This window comes from Chiloscyllium plagiosum, chromosome 31 (genome assembly GCF_004010195.1).
Source record: "Chiloscyllium plagiosum isolate BGI_BamShark_2017 chromosome 31, ASM401019v2, whole genome shotgun sequence".
NCBI classification, from domain to species: domain Eukaryota; kingdom Metazoa; phylum Chordata; class Chondrichthyes; order Orectolobiformes; family Hemiscylliidae; genus Chiloscyllium; species Chiloscyllium plagiosum.
Window position 1 is genome coordinate 45140026 of NC_057740.1, and position 23493 is coordinate 45163518.

General features: G+C 42.0%; 1 protein-coding gene across 1 annotated transcript in view; it reads left to right on the forward strand.

Moving 5' to 3' along the window:
* Positions 1–23493, forward strand: part of tubg1 (tubulin, gamma 1) — an 80645-nt gene that overhangs the window by 14224 nt on the left and 42928 nt on the right. Inside the window, exons 3-4 of the mRNA XM_043721584.1 lie at positions 9850–10017; positions 14904–14972. Of these exons, the coding sequence (XP_043577519.1) occupies positions 9850–10017; positions 14904–14972 (237 nt within the window). The remainder of the gene's footprint in view (positions 1–9849; positions 10018–14903; positions 14973–23493) is intronic.

The following is a 23493-nucleotide window of genomic DNA, read 5'->3' on the forward strand; positions in this document are numbered from 1 at the left end:
TTAGTAAATTTGCAGATGACACTAAGGTCGATACAGATGTGGATAGTGCCGAAGGGTGTTGCAGGTTACGGAGGGACATAGATAAGCTGCAGAGCTGGGCTGAGAGGTGGCAAATGGAGTTTAATGCAGAAAAATGTGAGGTGATTCACTTTGTAAGGAGCAACCGGAATGCAGAGTACTGAGCGAATGGTAAGATTCTTGGTAGTGTAGATGAGCAGAGATCTCGGTGTCCATGTACATAGATCCCTGAAAGTTGCCACCCAGTTGATAGGGCTATTAAGAATGTATATTAGCTTTTATTGGTAGAAGGATCAAGTTTTGGAACCATGAGGCTATGCTGCAGCTGTACAAAACTCTGGTGCGGCCACATTTGGAGTATTGTGTGCAGTTCTGGTTACCGCATTATAGGAAGGATGTGGAAACTTTGGAAATGGTTCAGAGAAGATTTACTAGGATGTTGCCTGGTATGGAAGGAAGGCCTTATGAGGAAAGGTTGAGGGACTTTAGATTATTTTGATTAGAGAGAAGGAGGTTGAGTGGTGACTTAATTGAGACATACAAGATGATCAGAGGATTAGATAGGGTGGACAGTGAGAGCCTTTTTCTTTGGATGGTGATGGCTAGCATGAGGGGATATGGCTTTAAATTGAAGGGTGATAGGTATAGGACAGATGTCAGAGGTAGGTTCTTTACTCAGAATAGTAAGAGCATGGAACGCACTGCCTGCAACAGTTGCAGACTCGCAAACTTTTAAGGGCATTTAAATGGTCATTGGATAAATATATGGATGATATTGGTAGAGGAATTGAGTTCCGGAGTACTGAGGTAATGTTGCAGTTGTATAAGACTCTGGTGCGGCCGCATCTGGAGTATTGTGTGCAGTTTTGGTCGCCATATTATAGGAAGGATGTGGAGGCACTGGAACGGGTGCAGAGGAGGTTTACCAGGATGTTGCCTGGTATGGTAGAAAGATCGTATGAGGAAAGGCTGAGGCACTTGGGGTTGTTTTCATTGGAGAAAAGAAGGTTGAGGGGTGACTTGATAGAGGTGTACAAGATGATTAGGGGTTTAGATAGGGTCGACAGTGAGAATCATTTTCCACGTATGGAGTCAGCTATTACAAGGGGGCATAGCTTTAAATTAAGGGGGGGTAGGTATAGGACAGATGTTAGGGGTAGATTCTTTACTCAGCGAGTCATGAGTTCATGGAATGCCCTGCCAGTAGCAGTGGTGGACTCTCCCTCATTATGGGCATATGGAGGATAGTGGGCTAGTGTAGGTTAGGTGGGCTTGGATCGGCGCAACATCGAGGGCCGAAGGGCCTGTACTGCACTGTATTCTTCTATGTTCTATAATGGGATAGTGAGGTTAGGTGAGCTTCAGATTGGTTTCATGGGATGGTGCAACATCAAAGGCAGAAGGGCCTGTACTGCGCTGTAATGTTCTATGTTCTATTTGTTTCAACCATATATCTGTGCTCTTGCTGAGGGTACCTGTTCTCACATTTATTGCATCACTTTGTTCCACCTTGCCTCAATTCTTTTGCTGAAAATCTCCAAGCTGGGGTATTCCAAAACACATTCCAAAACAAGTCCCACATTCCATTTTTCATAAATTTAAGATCATCCAGTACTCTGTATCTTAAATCAGACCAAATCCCATTTGCCCATTACCCCTGTCCTTGCTGATGTAAATTGGCTCCTTCTTGTTTTCAAATCCTCCCATGGGAATACTGGCCTCTCCTTACCTCTGGACAAACCATGGTGAATGAATCAACAATTGTTGAATGTCAAGGGGTGTTTGTGTACCTGATGCTCGTGTGTCATAAATTAGTATGGACTCTTTATCAATGTTTGAGTTGTGAATGGCACTATGCATTTATGAAATCATCAACAAACCTCCCCACTTCTGACCTTATGATGGAGGGAAAATAATTAATGTAACAGCTAAAAATAGTTGGGCCTAAGATCCATCGCAGCTCAGTACTGTGTTTATTAGTTAGGGTATTTTTAGAGTATAGATCTCTGATGCAACGACAACTAGTGCATATATTTATATGGGGGCTTTTCAATAGTAAAACATGAGATTTTTCATCGCAATGTTGTCCAAACAAAATAATGAGAGAAATTAGAGCAGTGATCAAAAACATGCTAGAAGAAGTCAGTTTTTCTAATGCCACTTTAAGAGGAGAGATGTTGGTGATGGAGATATGAAAATTAGATACACGAGAGACTAGAATTGGAGTAACACAAAGATATACAAGGATTGTAAAGCTATACTTTTTATCACAGAATTTATTTCCATCTCGAACTGCCCTTGAGAAATTGGTGGCGATCTGCCTTGAATTGTTGAGATTCATTCGTTGTAGGTAGAGTCATAATGCTTTTCGAGAGGGCATTCCAGGATTTAGACTCTGTAATATTGAAGGAATGGCGACATTTCCAAGTTAGGATGGTTAGTCCATTGGATGGTAACTTGTGAAGATCTGTGACCCCTCAAGAGGGGCCTCTTGGTTCGAGATCGTTCAAAAGAATCGACAAATGCGGTCTGTACAAAAGCAGGGGTCATTAGTTTATTGAAATAAGGTACCATGAGGTTGAAGCTTCTGTGTTCTGTGGTGAAGTTGTGCAATTACGTTTGAAAATTGCACATTATTTATATGTTTTTTTAAGAAATAGTATAGCCTTAATTACAAGAAAGACCAATCACCTATAATGTGACATGATTTACAGCAAGTTAATCCAATGATATTTCCTTGGAAAGGGTTCTTAATTACAAGAAAAGTCCAATCAACTGTAATATGGTGACATGATTGAAGACAGGCTAATCCAATGGTATTCTTTGGAAAATATATCTTATTTACGTAAATTGTCATGCCGTATATCAGTTCAAGGTCAGTTAAATGGTCAATTAATGTGTCAGTATTCATTTTATGAAAACTCTATTGTCCTCTTATCTTTGAATTTCAGCTTAATTCTGCAAATCAGCAGTACAGGTTCACAGGCCATTTTATAGTATTCTTTTTAAATCGAGAAACCATTTCGTGGTAAATAAAAATCTACATATACTTGTTGCCTAAATTCAAATTTTAGATCCTTACTTGCAGATGGTGGTATTTCCATATATCTGCTGTTCTTGTCCTTCTCTGTGATAGTGGTCATGCTTTTGGAAGGTGCTGTCTAATGAGCCTTGGTGAAAGGGATAAGATCATGAAAAGACTTGAAAATGAGAATTTTTAATTGTATAACACCAGTGTTATTATACCTGCATCAAATTGAGTACAAGTTGCTCAACTGTCTTTAGGGCAGTTAGAAATGAACAATAAATGCTGGCCTGTGGAACGTGTTGCATGTTAATCAGACCACCCTAAGTTTTTTTTTTAGATTAGATTACATTACACTGTAGAAACAGGCCCTTCGGCGCAACAAGTCCACACCGACCCGCCGAAGCGCAACCCACCCATACCACTACATTTACCCCTTACCTAACACTACGGGCAATTTAGCATGGCCAATTCACCTGACCTGCACATCTTTGGACTGTGGGAGGAAACCGGAGCACCCGGAGGAGACCCACGCAGACACTGGGAGAACGTGCAAACTCCACACAGTCAGTCGCCTGAGGCGGGAACTGAACCCGGGTATCTGGCGCTGTGAGGCAGCAGTGCTAACCACTGTGCTGCCCACAAGTTATCGCCACAACATAGGTAGATGACAAGAAGACGTTTATCAGCCATAATCTAATTGAACAACACAAACGACTCAACAGTCTAAATGATTTACCGAGTATCTGAGTGTCCTGTAACAACACCAAGCCTCATGCCTGTAATATGGTTGGGGCAAGTTTGTTCAGGTTACCTTCCTGCAAAATAGCTTTGCTATTTGGATTTGGTTTACCATTTAATTGCATTTCACTTAGCCATTAGGATTCTAATTCTACAGAACGATCTTCATCCAGTTTTCTAATTCTGAACAAAATGGAATTCACATACTGTCGACAATTTAACTGATTTAATTGGCAGGCTAGGCAATATCTGTGGTGACAAAGAGAGTGAACTTTTAATCAGAACATCATCTAGCCAGGTGGATACACTTGCCCAGACTGGTTTTAATTAGATTTCATTTAGTTGTGGAATAGTATTCAGTAAAAATTGAACAGTTAAACTGTTAAAGCAGTAAATAGTTCTAAAACCCAGCTCCATCTTATAAATGGAATAGAATGCTTTTAAAGAAGAGGAATGTAAAAGTATACTCAATACACAATTGAATAGCTTGCTTTTAAAATGCTTTGAAATACAATCTGCATTAATTAATGTTCCTACTTGATGGCAAGTGAAAAATGATCATGAAATCAGTACTGAAGAAATTCAAATGACTGGCAGCACCTATATAGAGAGAAAAACCGTGTTTCAAGTCCAAAGTCATTGACGAATCATATTGGAGTCAAAATATTAACTCTTGTTTAATTCTCCACAGATTATCTCAGGTACTCAGCATCTACGGTATTTTCCTTTCGCTTTGGTAAAATTGTTAAATGTTGATGAACTGTGGAGATTTGTCAGGAGAGGGTGCTGCAGAACATACTTGTCTTTTCACAGTCTGTCAGGTCCTCCTATGGCTTTTTACTATTCACGCAAAGATGCTGGTCTGTATATATGTTTTAACCTTTTTATAATTAAAATTTTAATAGTTAAATCTCCATGCCTGTGGCTGAGAATTCTGATTTGTGACATTTAGTTTCTTGGTTTATAAAACAGTGGTGAAAGATCTTAGCCAGGACTTGCTTTGTTCTGACAATCCGTAATCTAGGAAAGATTGTTGGCATTTTTAAAAGGGAGTTTTTGCTCAGTATTCACACAAGCTCATTATTATATTGATGAATGTAAACATTTGTTGTGAACTAATTAAATCACTCAGCTCTTTTAGATTTCAATTTTATGATCAAAACTTTGCCTTAAAAATATCTAGATATTTGAGTCGTAAATAGGGTACGCAAAAACGGATACCTGGGCAATTTCATCAACAGATGCCTAAGGGAAAGACAACAGAACGAGAACATGCTGCAACCCAAAGGACTAGCCACACTACCATACATCAAGAGCATTTCCGAACTGACAGCCAGACTACTGTGACCACTAGGACTCATAACAGCACACAAACCAACAGCCACTCTCAGACAACAACTCACCAGAACGAAGGACCCGATACCCAGCATGAGCAAAACCAATATAGTGTACAAAATCCCATGCAAGGACTGCACAAAACACTACATAGGACAAACAGGAAGACAGCAAATGATCTGCATCCATGAACACCAACTCGCCACAAAACGACACGACCAGCTTTCCTTAGTAGCCCCACACGCAGATGACAAGCAACATGAATTTGACTGGGACAACACTACTATTATAGGACAAGCCAAACAGAGAACAGCCAGGGAATTCCTAGAGGCATGGCACTTATCCACAGATTCGATCAATAAGCACATCGACTTGGACCCAATATACCGACCACTGCAACGGACAGCTGGAACTGACAACTGGAAGCGGCAGATTCAAATCACTATAAATGCCGGAGAAGCGCTTCACAGGAGGCTCCCAAGCACTGAGGATGTCACCTAGACAGGGGACGAAACGTCTGCAACACAAATTCCCAGCTCGGCGAACAGAACCACAACAGTAAATAGGGTATTTTCATTAGTGCAAGTAAAAATTAGTTTATCATCATTAAATGTTTCATCTATCTCATTTATCATGTGATTTTAAATATTGAAAGAGGTTTAACTAAACAGAAATAATTTAATAATTACATTAGTACCTTCTCAGTAAATTCAAAGAAAATTAAAGCTTTTAAAACATGCCTTTCAATCCCTATGTATAAAATAAGTTTATTTAATTTTAAAAGTCTCCTCAAAGGACCACAAATGGGCACAGTCAGTGAAATTTTTCTATGGCAGTTAATGTATTATCGGGGTGGGTCCTATTCGCGGATAGGGATAGCTTCCAGAACAATGTTTCCCAGATCATGAGAAGTTAATTTACACTGAAATATTTGCACTTGAAACTTCATAATGTTTTTTGTATTGATTTGACTATTTTCAAGCAAATGATGCAACCTAAATTAGATTCTTGACTTATTTCTTGAGCTGACCGCAGAATTATGTTCAAACATGGTGGCTCCAATTTTAGGAATTGCTATTGCTTCATAAATTTTCATTTCCCTTATTACTTTAAGGGCCTCTTGGCAATTAACTTCTTGTCTGTGAGTAGAATCTGGGATCTGAGTGTCACCAGTTTGTTTGCAGCTTGTATACTGCTACTTCACAATCCAGTATATGAAATAGCTAAATTATTGGAAAAACAGTCACAGATTATTGCAAACACTTCCGACAGTTTCAAAGAAACATTTTTTACAATATGAATGCATTTGCCCCATTTAATCTTTTAATAACTTGTTTCTGTCTTATGCTCGCAAATGTCCCTCAGGGAAGGAAACCTACCATCCTCATGATAGGTGGGTTTCCTACCATGACCTAGCAAGTCAGTAAGTTATATCAATTACTATGAAGTCTCAACACAGAAATGCAACCGGACAGACAAGCTAGTACTGATCTAGGCACCAGAAAAGACAATGGCAGAAACAGCTTGTCAATGTTGCAGAGATATAGATTTGGGAAGGAATTGCCCTGGGATTTCTCAACAATTACTCCAGAACTCAAGAAGTTTTACGACCTCAGGTTAAACATGGGCAAAGAGACCTCCTGCTGATTAGCATGTACTGTTTTCCCTCAGTTGATGAATCAGTACTGCTCTGTGTTAGACATCACTTGGAGAATGCACTGAGAGTGGCAAGAGCACAAAATGTATTCTGGGTGAGGTGGGGTGGGTGGGGGGGAGGGGTGGTTTCAATGTCCACATTCAAGAGTGACTTTGCAGTAGCAGTACTGATCAAGCTGGTTAGGTCCTAGAGGATATACTTGCTAGATTTGGTATGTGGTAGGTAGTGAGGGAGAATGAGGAGAAAGTATATTTGACCTCATCCCTAACAATCTGCCGGCTCAGAAGCATCTGTCCATGACCATGTCGGTAAGAGTGACCATTTTGCGGAGACAAAGTCCTGCTTTCACATTGAGAATGCATTCCATTGTGTTTTGTGGTATTATTACCCTGCTAAATAGAACAGACAGATCTAGCAACTCCAGACTGGGCATCCATGAAATGCTGTGGATCAGCAGCAGCAGTAGTATTGTAATCCAACACAATCTGCAGCCTTATGGCCCAACATATTCCTACACTCCACCATTACCATCAAGACAGAGGATCAACCATGGTACAATGGAGAGTGCAGGAGGGCATGCCAGGAGCGGTACGATGCCTATCTAAAAATGAGGTGGCAACCTATTGAAACTACCAAACAGGACCACTTGTGTGCCAAATGATAAACAGAGTTAAGCCATCCTATAAACAATGGATCAGATCTTAACTCTGCAGTGTTGCCATATCCAGTCTTGCTCCACAAATATCCCCCTCCTCAATGAAGGAAGAGCCAGACACTGTGCAAATAATAAAGCTGAAGCTTTCAGCAATCTTTAGCCAGAAGTGCTGAGTGAATATCCATCTTGGTCCCCTCCAATGGTCCCTAGCATCAGAGGTATCAGTCTTGAGCCATTTTCTTTCACTCCACTTGATATCAAGAAACTGGATACTGCAAAGGCTAAGGGCCCTGACAACATTCCAGAATTATTACTGATAACTTGTGCTCCAGAACTTGCTGCACCCTTAGCCAATCTTTTCCAATACAGTTACAACAAAGCAGGACAAATCCAAACTGACCAATTACTGCCCTGTCAGTCTATTCTCGAATATCAGTAAAGTGATAGAAGATGTCATCAACAGTGCTATCAAGCAGTACTTAGCAATAACCTACTCACTGATGCATAGTTTGGGTCCTGCCAGGGCCAGTCAGCTCCTGACCTCATTACAGTCTTCGTTTAATCATTGACAAAAGATTTTAATTCCTGAGGTAACGTGAGAGTGGTTAGCCCTTGACAGCCAAGCAGTATTTAACCAAGTGTAAATCAAGAAGCCCTAGCAAAACTGGAGTCAATTGGTATCAGAGGGCAGAGTTTCCGCTGGTCGGAGTCACACCTGGCACAAAAGGTGGTAGTTTGAGGTCAGTCATCTTAGCTCCAGGACACCTCTGCTGGAGTTTCTGGGGGTAGTGTCTTAGGCCCAACCATCTTCTACTTCAACAATGACCTTCCTGCCATCATAAGATCAGAGTGGGGATGTTTGCCAATAATTGTACAATGTTCAGCACCATTTGCAACTCCTTAGGCGCTGAAGCAAACCACGCCCAAATGCCACAAGATCTGGACATTATCCAGGCTTGGGCTGACAAGTGGCAAGTAACATTCATGCAGGCAATGACCGTCTCCAATAAGAGACAACCTAACCACTGCCCCTTGACATTCAATGAAGTTACCATCACTGTTCTGGACTTGCCTCATAAATACAGAGACTACAAGAGTAGGTCAGAGGCTAGGAGTGCTGCGGTGAGTAACTTACTGCTGATTCCCAAAGCCTGTCCATCAACTACAAGGAATAAGTCGAGACTGTGATGTCATACTCCCTCCTTGAATGTGTGCAGCTCCAACAACACTAAGGTGCTTGACATCATCCAAGACAAAGCAGCCTGCTTGATTGGCAGCATGTCCACATGCATCCACTGCCTCCACCACTGACACACCATTATCAACAATGTGCCCTATCTACAAAGTGCACTGCAGAAGTTCACCAAAGATCCTTCAACAGCACCTTCCAACCCCCCACAACCACTTCGAAGGACAAAGACACCAAATACATGGGAGCACCACCACTTGCAAGTTGCCCTCGCAACCACTCACTATCCTGACTTGGGAATATGTTATTGCGCCTTTCCTATCATTGGGGTCAAAATCATGGAATACCTTCCCTATAGGCATTGTGGGTCAACTGACAGGAGTTTGACACCAGTGGTTCAACAAGACAGCTCACCACCACCTTCTCGATAACCAAGGACAGCCAGTGATGCCCATGAACCACAAATGAGTACAAAAAAACTCTCCTAAATAACCTGATTTGTCTAATTTAGCAATTTTCCTCAATTCTGTGAAAAAATATCTTTAAAATCCTTTTCTTTCTTGGTTTCTTCCTCCTCTCCCACTGTTTTGGAGGTGAGCAGATCTTTAAAATTAGCTTCTTATGTGGGTTTTTGTAGCAACTCTGATACCACAGTATTTAAAAAAAACACTACCTGACCACAGGTTAATTAATCTTTGACACAAATATGTTAAACCAACTGTGACTGCCATTGAGATGATACATTTGTCTGGTACAAGAGACTACCTGCAACCAAGTGAGCCTGCTCAATGAGCTTATGGTGAAGAGTTCTTGGTTGCCATATTTTCCCAAATCTGAGTTCCCTTAACACACAATGTACAGTTGCACATTGGCTATGCTAGTGTAAAAGCTGGACAAGCAGCTTAGAGGTTTTGAATTAAATCTTATCATAGCTAATTATGAAATATTGTTTAGTAAACCTGGTAACTTTTACAAAGCATCAAAAAGAATGACCACTTTGAAGAAAAAAACATCTCACTTGTTCATACACATTTACCTCAATCCTCTTGAGCAAACTGCTCAGTATCAGCAATGTGTCCTATCTACAAGATGCATGCAGAAATTCACCAACCTGTTAAACTGATGTGAAGTTGCTCTGTTTGTTTAATTGTATATTTACAAAACCACTCATTGCATTTGACATTCTTTTATGATTCAATGCGTGGTAACTTTAATCTATGTTTGTTTAGGCAGATGATGAACATTATATTCCAAGGGCTGTCCTACTGGATTTGGAACCTCGTGTGATTCATGCAATCCTGAATTCACCTTATGCAAACCTGTACAATCCAGAGAATATCTATCTGTCAGAGCACGGAGGAGGTGCAGGCAATAATTGGGCCAGTGGCTATTCTCAGGTGGGTATTGCTTAAAATCGTAACAAAACTACAACCCAGGGGCAATCAATTATTAAGAAAATGTAAATGAAATCAGGCGGAATCAAATTTGTGAAAGAGATATCTTGTTTAACTAATTTCTTAATGTTCTTTGAAAAAGTAAAAAGAAATGAATAAAGGGGAATGTGAGGATTTGTTATAGTTAGATTTCCAGAAAGTATTTAACAAAGTGCTGTATCAAAGATTACTGCACAAAACAAAAGCTCATGTTGTGGGTGGTAACACATTGACATGGATAGAAGATTCTTTGGCTATTAGGAAATATTGGAGTTTCCGCAGTGGAGTGGCTAGGGCCTCTGACTTTTACAGTCTGCTGCTGGAATGACCTCCTGTACTCTTCATTGAACCAGGGTTGATCTTCCAGCTTGATGATAATGGTAGAGTGGGGAGGATGATGGGCCTTGAGATTACAGATTGTGGTTGAATACAATTCCTGCTTTTGCTGATGGCCCTTAGTGCCACATGGTTGCCCAGACTTGAGTTAATAGATCTGTTCAAAATCTGTTCCAAACAACATGATGCAGGGTATCTTCAATAGGACTTTGTCTCATAAGATCTATGCAGAGGTCACTCCCACTGTTGCTTGAGTAGTCTATTGGACAGCAATTTTGGCATAAAATGTTAGTAAGCAAAATCTCAAAGAGTTGACGGTGATGTGCATGGAGGTAGCGAGGACTGCAGATGCTGGAAATTCAGAGTCGATAAAATGTGGTGCTGGAAAAAGCAAAGCAGGTCAAGCAGCATCCGAAGACAATAGACAATAGGTGCAGGAGTAGGCCATTCAGCCCTTCGAGCCTGCACCGCCATTCAACATGATCATGGCTGATCATTCCTAATCAGTATCCTGTTCCTGCCTTATCTCCATAACCCTTGATTCCACTATCTTTGAGAGCTCTATCCAACTCTTTTTTAAATGAATCCAGAGACTGGGCCTCCACTGCCCTCTGGGGCAGTGCATTCCACACAGCCACCACTCTCTGGGTGAAGAAGTTTCTCCTCATCTCTGTCCTAAATGGTCTACCCCGTATTTTTAAGCTGTGTCCTCCGCAGGGAAGTCGGCGTTTCGGGCAGGACCCTTCATCAGGATGGTGATGTGCTTGCCATTGTTGCTTCCAGTGCCTAGGTTGATGCTGGGTAGCCTGTCTGTTTTATTCCTTTTGTTAGACTTTTATAGTAGTTTTTGATATGACTGTGTTAATGGCATGTTTGGCCATTTCACAGTTAATTATATGCTGTGGATCTGAATTTCATATGTTGGCTAGGTTACGTAAAGTCAAAACGTTTATTTGTTGGATTCTTTTTCCTGAAAGAAGCTTGATGGGTTTTTATGATGACCAACAATGCAAAATGCATGGTTGTCATTAGATTGGTTTTTAATTCCAGCTTTTTAAATTGAATGATACTATATATCTTGAACTCATGTTCCCAGAATATTAGCTGGATCTGTATACTACTAATGTATTTTTCCATCATGCATAATTACATTACCAATATACCCACTGGTTGGCATTCTGCATTGTGGTTTATAAATGGGTATATCAAAGAACAGTACTGAACAATAACGGCCCTTTGGCTCACCAAGACTGTGCTGACATATGATGCCTTTCTAAACTAAAAACCTTTTGCCTCTGTGTGGGTCGAGATTCCTCTATTCCCTGCCTATACATACATCTGTCAAGATGCCTCTTAAACGTTACTCTTGTATCTGCCTCTACCATGAACTCTGGCAGTGCATTCCAGGCACTTACCAACCTCTGTGTTTTAAAAAAAACTTACCTCTCACATCTCCTTTAAACCTACCCCCCTTTACCTTTAAACCTGTATCATTAGTAAATGACATCTCTAACCTGGGAAGAAGACTCCGATTATTCGTGCCTGTCATAATTTTGTAAATTTCTATCAGGTTACCCATCATCCTTTGACGTTAAAGTGAAAACAAATGAAGTTTGGTCAATCTCTCTCTTAGTTAATACCCTCCAAACCAGGCAACATCCTGGTAATCTGTTTCTGTACGTCCCTCCAAAGCCTCAGCATCCGCTAGTGGTGTGGCAACCAGAACTGTACACAAATGTGGCGACTGCTTTTCGTCATTTATATAAATAATTTTGATGTGAACATAGGAGATATGGTTAGTAAGTTTGCACATGACACCAAAATTAGAATTATAGTGGACAGCGAAGAAGGTTACTTCACAATACAACAGGATCTTGATTAGCTAGGCGAATGGACCAAGGAGTGGCAGCTGGAGTTCAATTTAGATAAACGTGAGATGCTGCATTTTGGAAAAGCAAATCAGCGCAGGACTTAATGGCAAGGTCCTGGGGAGTGTTGCTGAACAAAGAGACCTTGGAGTGCAGATTCATAGTTCCTCGAAAGTGGAGTACCAGGTAGACTGGGTAGTGAAGAAGGCATTTGATATGCTTACCTTTATTGGTCAGTGCATTGAGTAAAGGAGTTGGGAGGTCATGTTGCGGCTGTACAAGACATTGATTAGGACACTTTTGGAATATTGCGTTGAATTCTGATCTCCCTGCTATAGGAAGGATGTTGTGAAACTTGGAATGGTTCAGAAAAGATTTACAAGGATGTTGTCAGGGTTAGAGGGTTTCAGCTATGGGCACAGGCTGAATGGGCTGGGGCAATTTTCTCTGGAGCATTGGAGGCTGAGGAGTGACCTTATAGGGGCATGGATAGAGTGAATAGACACTGTCTTTTCCCTGGGGGTGGGAACCTAAAACTAGAGGATGTATGTTTAAGGTGAGGGGGAAAGTTTTTAAAAGGAACTAAGGGGCAATCTCTTCACACAGAGGGTGGTGTGTGTCTGGAGCAAGCTGCTAAAGGAAGTGGTGGAGGCTGGTACAATTACAGCATTTAAAAGGTATCTGAATGGGTACATGAATAAGAAGGGTTCAGAGAGATATGGGTCAAATGCTGACAAATGGGACTAGATTTATATAAGATATCTTGTCAACATGGACAAGTTGAACTGATGGGTCTGTTTTCATGCTGTACAGCATTACGACTCTACAACTCTATAACTAAAATTCTGTGCAGCTGCAATGTGGCTTGCCAATTTTTATACTGTATCCACTGACCAAGGCCAAGCATGTGGGCGGCACGGTGGCACAGTGGTTAGCACTGCTGCCTCACAGCGCCAGAGACCTGGGTTCAATTCCCGCCTCAGGCGACTGACTGTGTGGAGTTTGCACATTCTCCCCGTGTCTGCGTGGGATTCCTCCGGGTATGGGTGGGTGCGCTTCGGCGGGTCGGTGTGGACTTGTTGGGCCGAAGGGCCTGTTTCCACATTGTAAGTAATCTAAAAAAAAATGCCATATGCTTTCTTGACCACCTTATCTACTTGTGTTACCATTTTCAGGGAACTGTGGACCTGTATGTCTCGATGCTTGTATATGTTGCTACTGAGCATTCTGTATTTACAGTATACTTCCCTCCTGCATTAGCTCTCCCAAAACGCATCATCTCATGTTTGTCTGGATTAAATTCCATCTGGCATTTTTCTGCCCAAGTCTCCAGCCAGCCTATATTCTGGTGTCCTCTGGCAATCCTCCTCACTATCCACAGCTCCCCCAGTGTTTGTGTTGTCTACATTCTCCTCTAAATCATTCTCCTCTGTCCTGGACGTACCTAACAAAGTGGATCCCCAGAAAATAAGCTGCCAGTCTTGTGTCTCTCTCTCAACCAAATCTCTGTTATCGCTACAACAGCATTGTTTTATAAATATATATATATATATATATATATATATATTAATGAATGAAGTGGCAAATGGAAGAAATTGTGGAAAAGTGTGAGGTTGTGCACTTTGGTAGGAAGAATAGAGACATACAGTATTTTCTAAAAGAGGAAAGGCTTCAGATATCTGAAGCACAAAGGGACTTGGAAGACCTAGTTCAGGATTTTCTTAAGGTTAACATGCAGGTTCAGTTATCAGTTAGGAACACAAATGCAGCGTTCAAGAGGGCTAGAATACAAGAGCAGAGATATACTGCTGAGGTTGTTTAAGACTGTGGTCAGACTGCATTTGGATAATTGTGAGCAGTTTTGGACCATGTATCTAAGGGTGGATGTGCTACCTTTAGAGTGAGGATCCATAGAAGGTTTGCGAGAATGATTCCTGGGTTGAAGGGCTTGCGGTATTAAGAGCGGTCTGTAATTGTTGGAATTTAAAAGGCTGAGGGGCTTCTGATTGAAACTTACAGGTTACTGAGAAGCCTGGATAGAGTAGACATGGAGATGATATTTCCACTAGTAGGAGAGACTAGCACCTGAAGGTATAGCTTCAGAATTTAAGGGGTGACTGTTTAGAACTGAGGTGTGGAATTTCTTCAGCCAGATGGTGGTTAATCTGTGGAATTCATTGCTGTAGAGGCCAAGTCATTGAATGCATTTGAGTCGGAGATAGGTTTTTGACTAATAAGGGGATCAAGGATTATGGGGAGAAGGCAGGCGAATGGGATTGAGAAATACATCAGCCGTGATTGAATAGCAGAGCAGATTTGATGGGCTGTACGGCCTAATTCTGCCTCTATATCTTACAGTCTAATACAAACTTTAACTTTATCTGCCTTATCTGTCATACTCCTTGTACATACTTTCAGAGTTTATTTATTGTTACAGAAAAAGAAATTGCTGGCAAAACCCAGCAGGTCTGGCAGCATCTATCGGAAGAAAGCGGAGTTTGATGAAGAGTCACCAGCAATTTCTGATTTTGTTTCAGATCCCCAGAATCTGCAGTTCTTAGTTTTATTTATTGTTTGTTAGCTGCTTTGTGAGAAATCCTTTATTTTAAAGATGTGGTCAAGTCCTTTCTTTTTTTCTTTGAGTAGGGTGAAAAAATCCACGAAGATATTTTTGATATTATTGACCGAGAAGCTGATGGCAGTGACAGTTTGGAGGTGAGTCCATACTTTTAATTGGTTTCTGAATATTCCATTGAATTTTATACAATCATTTATAACAAGCTATGTGATTGATCAGCAGTCACCTCCTCAGTTAACTGTTTTAACATTTCAGTCAAGCAGATTAATTCCTGAGCCTTTGAGTTCTTTAATGATGAGACCATTATACTAAGTAGAGAGAGTTATGGAATGACTATTTTTATTTAAATACTCAACTGTCTTATGATTGGCATTTCAACCCATTAAACCTATGACACAGTAACTTAAAGTAAAAGTAAGAGTTAATTGATTCATTTATGAGATGATGCTGGGTCACTAACCATAAGAAAAACTGTAGGCAATCCCTGGGTTTGTCACACATTTTTTAACAGAACCTGAACCTTGATACCAACAAACATCCTGACTTCAATTTGCAAGGGATTTCACATTTTGACATGAGCTATTTATGGACACTGCTTTGAGTGCATCAGAGATGTTGGGAATGTACAAATTGAGTTTATTGGTGGAATTCAGTCTGCTATGATGCTTTGTGTTGTATATTAAATTATATGCATCTGCTCAAACTGTAGTGGTGTGCAGGAGCTATTGAGTTTAATTTACATTTAAATCAAGATACTGAATATTGTAGTATCATTACCCAGAATCAGCATCTAGTCAGCATCAAATCAAGTATGTTTATGCTTTCCACCTGGTCTCTTCACTGAAATCTGAGTCTGAGAGGTGCAAGGAATACTATCCATGAGTCAAAGTTTTAACCTGGCTTCTGAATCATTTTCCAAATACCAGCAAGATCTGAAATGGTGAGCTTCAGTTGGGTTTCAAGAAAGCAAAAATAATGTAATACGGAATTAGAATAGTTAGGTGGTGCAGATGTGATGGGCCAAAAGGCCTTTTTCTGTGCTGTACATTTTTGTGATACTGAGCTACAGACCCATCAAACAAATGACACGGATAAATTACATAATATGAACTATTGTAAAGATTTGGCTTGAGGATTATATAAAGTCATACAGTACAGAAACAGACCCTTAAGTCCAACCGGTCCTTGCCAACCATAATCCCAAACCAAACTAGTCCCACTTGCCTGCACTTAGTCTACATCCCTCCAAGCATTTCTTATTCATGGGCTTATCTAGATTTCTTTTAAACGTTGTAACTGTACTTGTATCCAACACTTTCTCTGGAATTTCATTCCACACATAAACCACTCTGTCTTTTTTAAATCTTTCTCCTCTCACACATTAAAAATGTGCTCCCTGGTCTTGAAATCCCCCACCCTAGGCAAAAGACACCTTATCAACACCTCTCATGATCTTCTAAACCTCTGCAAGGTCCCCCCATAACCTTCTATGCTCCAGTGAATCAAAATAAAAATCTTATACTACTGAAGTGTAACAACTGTAAGAACTCTAGAATTAAGATATGTGTAGACCTTTCCAAACCTTCTGTTAACACAACTCCATTTTAAAAGGAAATCACGTGTTTATTTTTAGAATTAAAGTGAAAAATTTTATTCTACTGAAATATAACAACTGTAAGAGACTTAGAAATAATCTTAGGAGCAGCTGCAAGATCCACACTACTCTCAGTTTGCCATTTTAGAATACATGCAATATCTACAGTCAAGAACAATTCTTAGTTTAACCAAAACCCATTGACATTAGTGCTATATTACTCTGAGTCAAGTTTTTGGGTTCAAAGTTGAACCCCCAAAATTCAAACACATAAGCTAGGGTAATCTCCATTATAGTCACAGTCATAAAGCATGGAAGCAGACCCTTCAGTCCAACTGTCACTCTCCCCGGCCCCACAACCCTGGGGTGAGCATCACTTCTGCAAATGATGTCAACCCCCACCACACCCACTCCAGTTGTAGTCTCCGCTCCCAGCTCCAGCCCTATACCAGGTCCTAGCACCCAGCCCTGCCGAGTTTTTACTATCCCCCCAAACCTCCCCTCACTGAGGATGAACGATCAGTCCTCAGCAAAGGCCTTCCCTTCATCCCCCTCCGTTCACGCATCAACAAATTCAATACATGTTTGACGTTGAACACTTCTTCCGCTGCCTCCGCCTCTGAGCTCACTTTTTCAATCAAGACTCCCGCCCATTTTCTAAAGACCCCTTTGCCCACCTCCAACACACCCCATCCATCTGGACACCCCGTGCCAGTCTGTTACCTGTCCTCAACTTCTTTATTTCCAACTGCTGCCTAGACATTAACTGCCTCAGCCTGTCCACCCCCCCCACCCCAAATCCAACCTCTCACCCTCACAACGCACAGCCCTCCACTCCCTCTGCTCCAACCCCAAACACACCATCAAACCAGCAGACAAGGGGGGTAATTGAGGTAGTTTGGCGCACTGACCTCTACACCACTGAAGCCAGGCGCCAACTCGAAGACACCTCCTCCTATTGCCCCCCTCAACCACGACCTCACCTCCCAAACCACCACCTCCCAGACTGTACACAACCTCATCACCTCAGGGGATCTCCCACCCACAGCTTCCAACCTAATGGTTCAGGAACCCTGCACCACCCAATTTTTCCTCCTACCCAAGATCCACAAGCCTGACTACCCGGCTGACCTATCGTCTCAGCCTGCTTCTGCCCTACCAAATTCATCTCCACATATCTCAATACTGTCCTGCCCCCCATACCAGATACTCCCCACATATGTTGGGATACCACCCATGCCCTCCACCTCCTCCAAGACTTCTAATTCCCCGGCCCACAACACCTCATCTTCACCATGAACATCCAGTCCTTATACACCTCCATCCGCCATGACCAGGGCCTTCAAACCCTCCCTTTCTTCCTCTCCCAACGTCCCCACCAGTACCCTTCCACTGACACTTTTATTCGTTTGGCTGAACTGGTCCTCACCCTCAACAATTTCTCCTTCGGGTCCTCCCAATTCCTCTAAACGAAAGGGTAGCAATGGGCACTCGCAAGGGCCCCAGCTATGCCTGTCTCTTTGTCGGTTACATGGAACAATCTGTCTTCCGCAGTTACACCGGCACCACTCCCCACCTTTTCCTCCGCTACATTGATGTCCTTGCTATCGCAAGGACAGACTGATGGGCAGAGGGGGTGGGGTGGCCATGTTGGTAAGGGATGATATTCAGTCCCTTGCACGGGGGGACCTAGAATCAGGGGATGTAGAGTAAGCTTTTTTAGGTATGTGAAAAGCAAAAAAATGGTGAAGACTAAAATTGGGCCCTTGAATACAGAAACAGGGGAATATATTATGGGGAACAAAGAAATGGCAGAAGAATTGAATTGGTACTTCAGATCTGTGTTCACTGGGGAAGACACAAGCAATCTCCCTGAGGTAACAGTGGCTGAAGGACCTGAACTTAAGGGAATTTATATTTGCCAGGAATTGGTGTTGGAGAGACTGATAGGTCTGAAGGTCAATAAGTCCCCGGGGCCTGATGGTCTACATCCCAAGTTACTAAAGGAGGTGGCTCGAGAAATTGTGGATGCATTGGTGATTATTTTCCAAAGTTCAATAGATTTGGGATCAGTTCCTGCGGATTGGAGGGTGGCTAATGTTATACCACTTTTTATTGAAACTTCAACTTCAGATATGATTGATGCTGCTCATGGCACGCCCTCCTGTACTCTCCATTGAAGAGGGTTGAGCCCAGGTTTAATAGCAATGGTTAAATAGGGGATATGCCAGGTCACAAGGTTACAAATGGTGCTGGAGTACAATTCTGCTGCTGTTGATGGTCTGCAGCACCTCATGGATGCCCAGTCTTGAGTTGCTCGATCTGTTTGAAGTCTGTCCTATTTAGTAGCAATAATACAGTAAACGTTTGGTATTTCAGGCATATAATTTTTGCCGGTTTATCGAGTGTGCCAGTTCATAAGGTGCCAGATAAAACAAAGTTAGCTGTAGATCACGTCCATTAGCTCTCCTTTGTTGAATGTAGGGGGAGGCAATGACACCGAAACAGGCCATTTGGCACAACCATTTATGCTCCACTTAAGACGCTTTCCATTCTTCCTCATCTAAATCCAACATTGTTTCCCTTCATTCCCATCTCCTTTATGTAGTTATTCAGCTTTCCCATAGAAATATTTCTATACCAGTCACCTCAATCACTCTCTGTGGATGTGAGTTTAACATCTGCACCACACCCTGCTTAAAGTTGCTTCTGCATTCCCGATTGAATGTCTTGGTTACTACTTTATATTGACGACTTCCAGAGAAAATGTTTCTCTGTACTAAGTATATCTAAATCTCCCATGATTTTTAAATGCTTCTATTAATTAGATCACTCCCTCAGCTATCTTTTTCCAATGGAAGTGACACAACTGGTCAATGTTTTCATCATATGCATTTGTAATGTCTAATTTAACTAAAAGCATCTCTGACAATGCAACACTCCCATTCGAGTCTGACTTCAGTTGTGGGTAATTGGTTGAAGATGATTATAAAAGATAGGATTTATGGACATTTCGAGAGGGAAAAGTTGATAAGGGATCATCAGCATGGTTCTGTGTGAGGAAAATAGTGTCTCACAAACTTGGTAGTTTTTTGAGGAAGTTACCAAAAGTATTGTTTACTTGGATTTTAATGAAGCCTTTGACGCAAGCAGGAGGGATATGGGCCAGAGGTATGCAAGCAGGACTAGTTTAACTTGGGATTATGTTCTGCATGGACTGGTTGGACTGAAGAGTCGAGAGTGTGGTGCTGGAAAAGCACAGCAGGTCAGTCAGCATCCAAGGAGCAGAAAAATCAACGTTTTGGACAAAAGCCCTTCATCAGGAATTTTTTGATCCAGAAAGCGTAGAAAGATGTCAGAGATATTGTCTATTGACTTAAGGTTGGGGTGGAATGTGTTGGTGAAGTTGATGAAATGTTCAACCTGCTCCCACGAGGAGGTCGAACAGTTCATCAACTTCACCAACACATTCCACCCCGACCTTAAATTCAGCCAGACCATCTCTGACATCTTTCTACGCTTTCTGGATCAAAAAATTCCTGATGAAGGGCTTTTGTCCAAAACGTTGATTTTTCTGCTCCTTGGATGCTGACTGACCTGCTGTGCTTTTCCAGCACCACACTCTCGACTCTTCAGTCCAACCAGTCCATGCAGAACATAATCCCAAGTTAAACTAGTCCTGCTTGCATACCTCTGGCCCATATCCCTCCTGCTTGCGTCAAAGGCTTCATTAAAATCCAAGTAAACAATACTTTTGGTAACTTCCTCAAAAAACTACCAAGTTTGTGAGACACTATTTTCCTCACACAGAACCATGCTGATGATCCCTTATCAACTTTTCCCTCTCGAAATGTCCATAAATCCTATCTTTTATAATCATCTTCAACCAATTACCCACAACTGAAGTCAGACTCGAATGGGAGTGTTGCATTGTCAGAGATGCTTTTAGTTAAATTAGACATTACAAATGCATATGATGAAAACATTGACCAGTTGTGTCACTTCCATTGGAAAAAGATAGCTGAGGGAGTGATCTAATTAATAGAAGCATTTAAAAATCATGGGAGATTTAGATATACTTAGTACAGAGAAACATTTTCTCTGGAAGTCGTCAATATAAAGTAGTAACCAAGACATTCAATCGGGAATGCAGAAGCAACTTTAAGCAGGGTGTGGTGCAGATGTTAAACTCACATCCACAGAGAGTGATTGAGGTGACTGGTATAGAAATATTTCTATGGGAAAGCTGAATAACTACATAAAGGAGATGGGAATGAAGGGAAACAATGTTGGATTTAGATGAGGAAGAATGGAAAGCGTCTTAAGTGGAGCATAAATGGTTGTGCCAAATGGCCTGTTTCGGTGTCATTGCCTCCCCCTACATTCAACAAAGGAGAGCTAATGGACGTGATCTACAGCTAACTTTGTTTTATCTGGCACCTTATGAACTGGCACACTCGATAAACCGGCAAAAATTATATGCCTGAAATACCAAACGTTTACTGTATTATTGCTACTAAATAGGACAGACTTCAAACAGATCGAGCAACTCAAGACTGGGCATCCATGAGGTGCTGCAGACCATCAACAGCAGCAGAATTGTACTCCAGCACCATTTGTAACCTTGTGACCTGGCATATCCCCTATTTAACCATTGCTATTAAACCTGGGCTCAACCCTCTTCAATGGAGAGTACAGGAGGGCGTGCCATGAGCAGCATCAATCATATCTGAAGTTGAAGTTTCAATCTGGTGAAGCCATCAAATATTGTAAGTGACAAGTCATAACAGAGCTAAGCAATTCCATAACCAGCGAATCAGACCTAAGGTCTGAAGTCCTGCCACATCGGGTTGTCAATGGTGATGGATGATTAAGCAACTCACTGGAGAAGGAAGCTCCATAACTATTCTCATCCTCAATGATGAAAGAGCCCAGCACATTTGTGTTTTCATAGCAATCTTCAGTCAGAAGTGCCGAGTGGATGATCCATCTCTGCCTCTTCCAGTGGTTTCCAGCATTAAAGATACCAGTCTTCAGCCAATTCAGTTCACTCCATGTGATATCAAGCAACGGTTAGAGACATTGGATACTGCAAAGGCTACGGGCCCTGACAATATTCCAGCAATAGTCTGAAGATTTGTGCTTCAGAACTTGCCGCTTCCCGAGACAAGCTGTTCAAGTACAATTACGATGTTGGCATCTACCTGACAATGTGGAAAATTGCCCAGGTTTGTCCAGTACACAAAAAGCTGGACAAATTCTATCTGGCCAATTACCACCCCATCAGCCTACTCTCAATCATCAGTAAATTAATGGAAGATGTCATCAACAATGCTATCAAGCAGCACCTGTGCAGCAACAATCACTTCAGTGGCCTCCTGTTTGGGTTTGTCAGGGCCACTCAGTTCCTGACCTCATTACAGCCTTGGTTCAAACAGGGACAAAAGAGCTGAATTCCAGAGGTGAGGTGAGAATGACAGCCCTTGACATTAAGGCTGCATTTGATCAAGTGTGGCATCAAGGAGCTCGAGCAAAACTGGAATCAATGGATATTTGGGGGGACAAATTCTCTGGTGGTTAGAGTCCTAACTGACACATAGTGAGATGGTCGTGGTGTTGGTGGTCAGTCATCTCAGCTCCAGGGCATCTCATCAGGAGTTACTCAGGGTAATGTCCTGCTTCATCAATGACCTTCCCTCCATCATATGTCTGAAGTGGTGATGTTCGCCAGTGATTGTGCAATGTTCAGCACCATTTGTGACTGCTCAGACACTGAAACAGTCCATGTCCAAATGCAACAAGATCTGGACAATATCCAAGCTTGGGTTGATAATTGGCAAGTAATATTTGTGCCACGCAAATGCCAGGCCATGACCGTCACTAATAAGAGACGATCTGGCCACTGCCTTTTGACATTAAGTAGTGTTACTATCAGTGAATCCCCCACAGTCAACAACGTGGGAGTTATCATTGACCAAAAACTCAACTGAACTCATCGCATAAAGACAGTCAGAGGCTAGAACGTCTGCAGCGAGTAATACACCACCTGACTCCCCATCATAGCCTATCCACCATCTACAAGGTACAAGTCAGGAGTGTGATGGAATACTCTCCACTTGCCTGGATGAGTGCAGCCCCAACAGCACTCAAGAAACTTGACACCATCCAGATCAAGTAGCCCACTTGATTGGCTTTATGCCCATAAAATCCCCTCCTACACTACCAAAGTTCAGTAGCAGTAGTTTATACTACCTACAAGATGCACTGCAGAAATTCACCAAAGATCCTCTAATAGCACTTTCCAAACCTATGACCACTTCCAGGTAGAGGGACAAGGGTAGCAGATGTGTGGCTTGAGGTGTGTATACTTCAATGCAAGAAGTATACGAAATAAAGTAGGTGAACTTGAAGCGTGGGTTGGTACCTGGGATTTCGATGTTGTGGCTATTACGGAGACATGAGTAGAACAGGGACAGGATTGGCTGTTGCAGGTTCCAGGGTTTAAATGTTTGAGTAGGGTCAGAGGTGGGGGTAAAAGAGGGGGAGGTGTGGCATTGCTTGTCAAAGATAGTATTACAGCGGGGGAAAGGACGATGGATGTAGACTCGCCATCTGAGGTAGTTTGGGCTGAGGTTAGGAATAGGAAAGGTGAGGTCACCCTGTTAGGAGTTTTCTACAGGCCGGAGGAGAAAGTGAGGTCTGCAGATGCTGGAGATCAAAGTTGAAACTTTATTGCTGGAACAGCACAGCAGGTCAGGCAGCATCCAGGGAACAGGAGATTCGACGTTTCGGGCACAGGCCCTTCTTCAGGAATGAGCAGAGAGTGTTCAGCAGGAGAAGATAAAAGGTAGGGAGGAGGGACTTGGAGGAGGGGAGTTGGCAGAGGAGATGACCTGGGGTGTGCAGTGAGAGAGGGACTCACTGAAATCTTTGTAGAGAGAGGCAGAGAGCTTCTTCAAGGAAGGCATCCTTGTAAGAGGATTCGCAGTAGGTTGAAATCTTCGAGGAGAAAGTGAGATCTGCAGATGCTGGAGATCAAAGTTGAAACTTTATTGCTGGAAAAG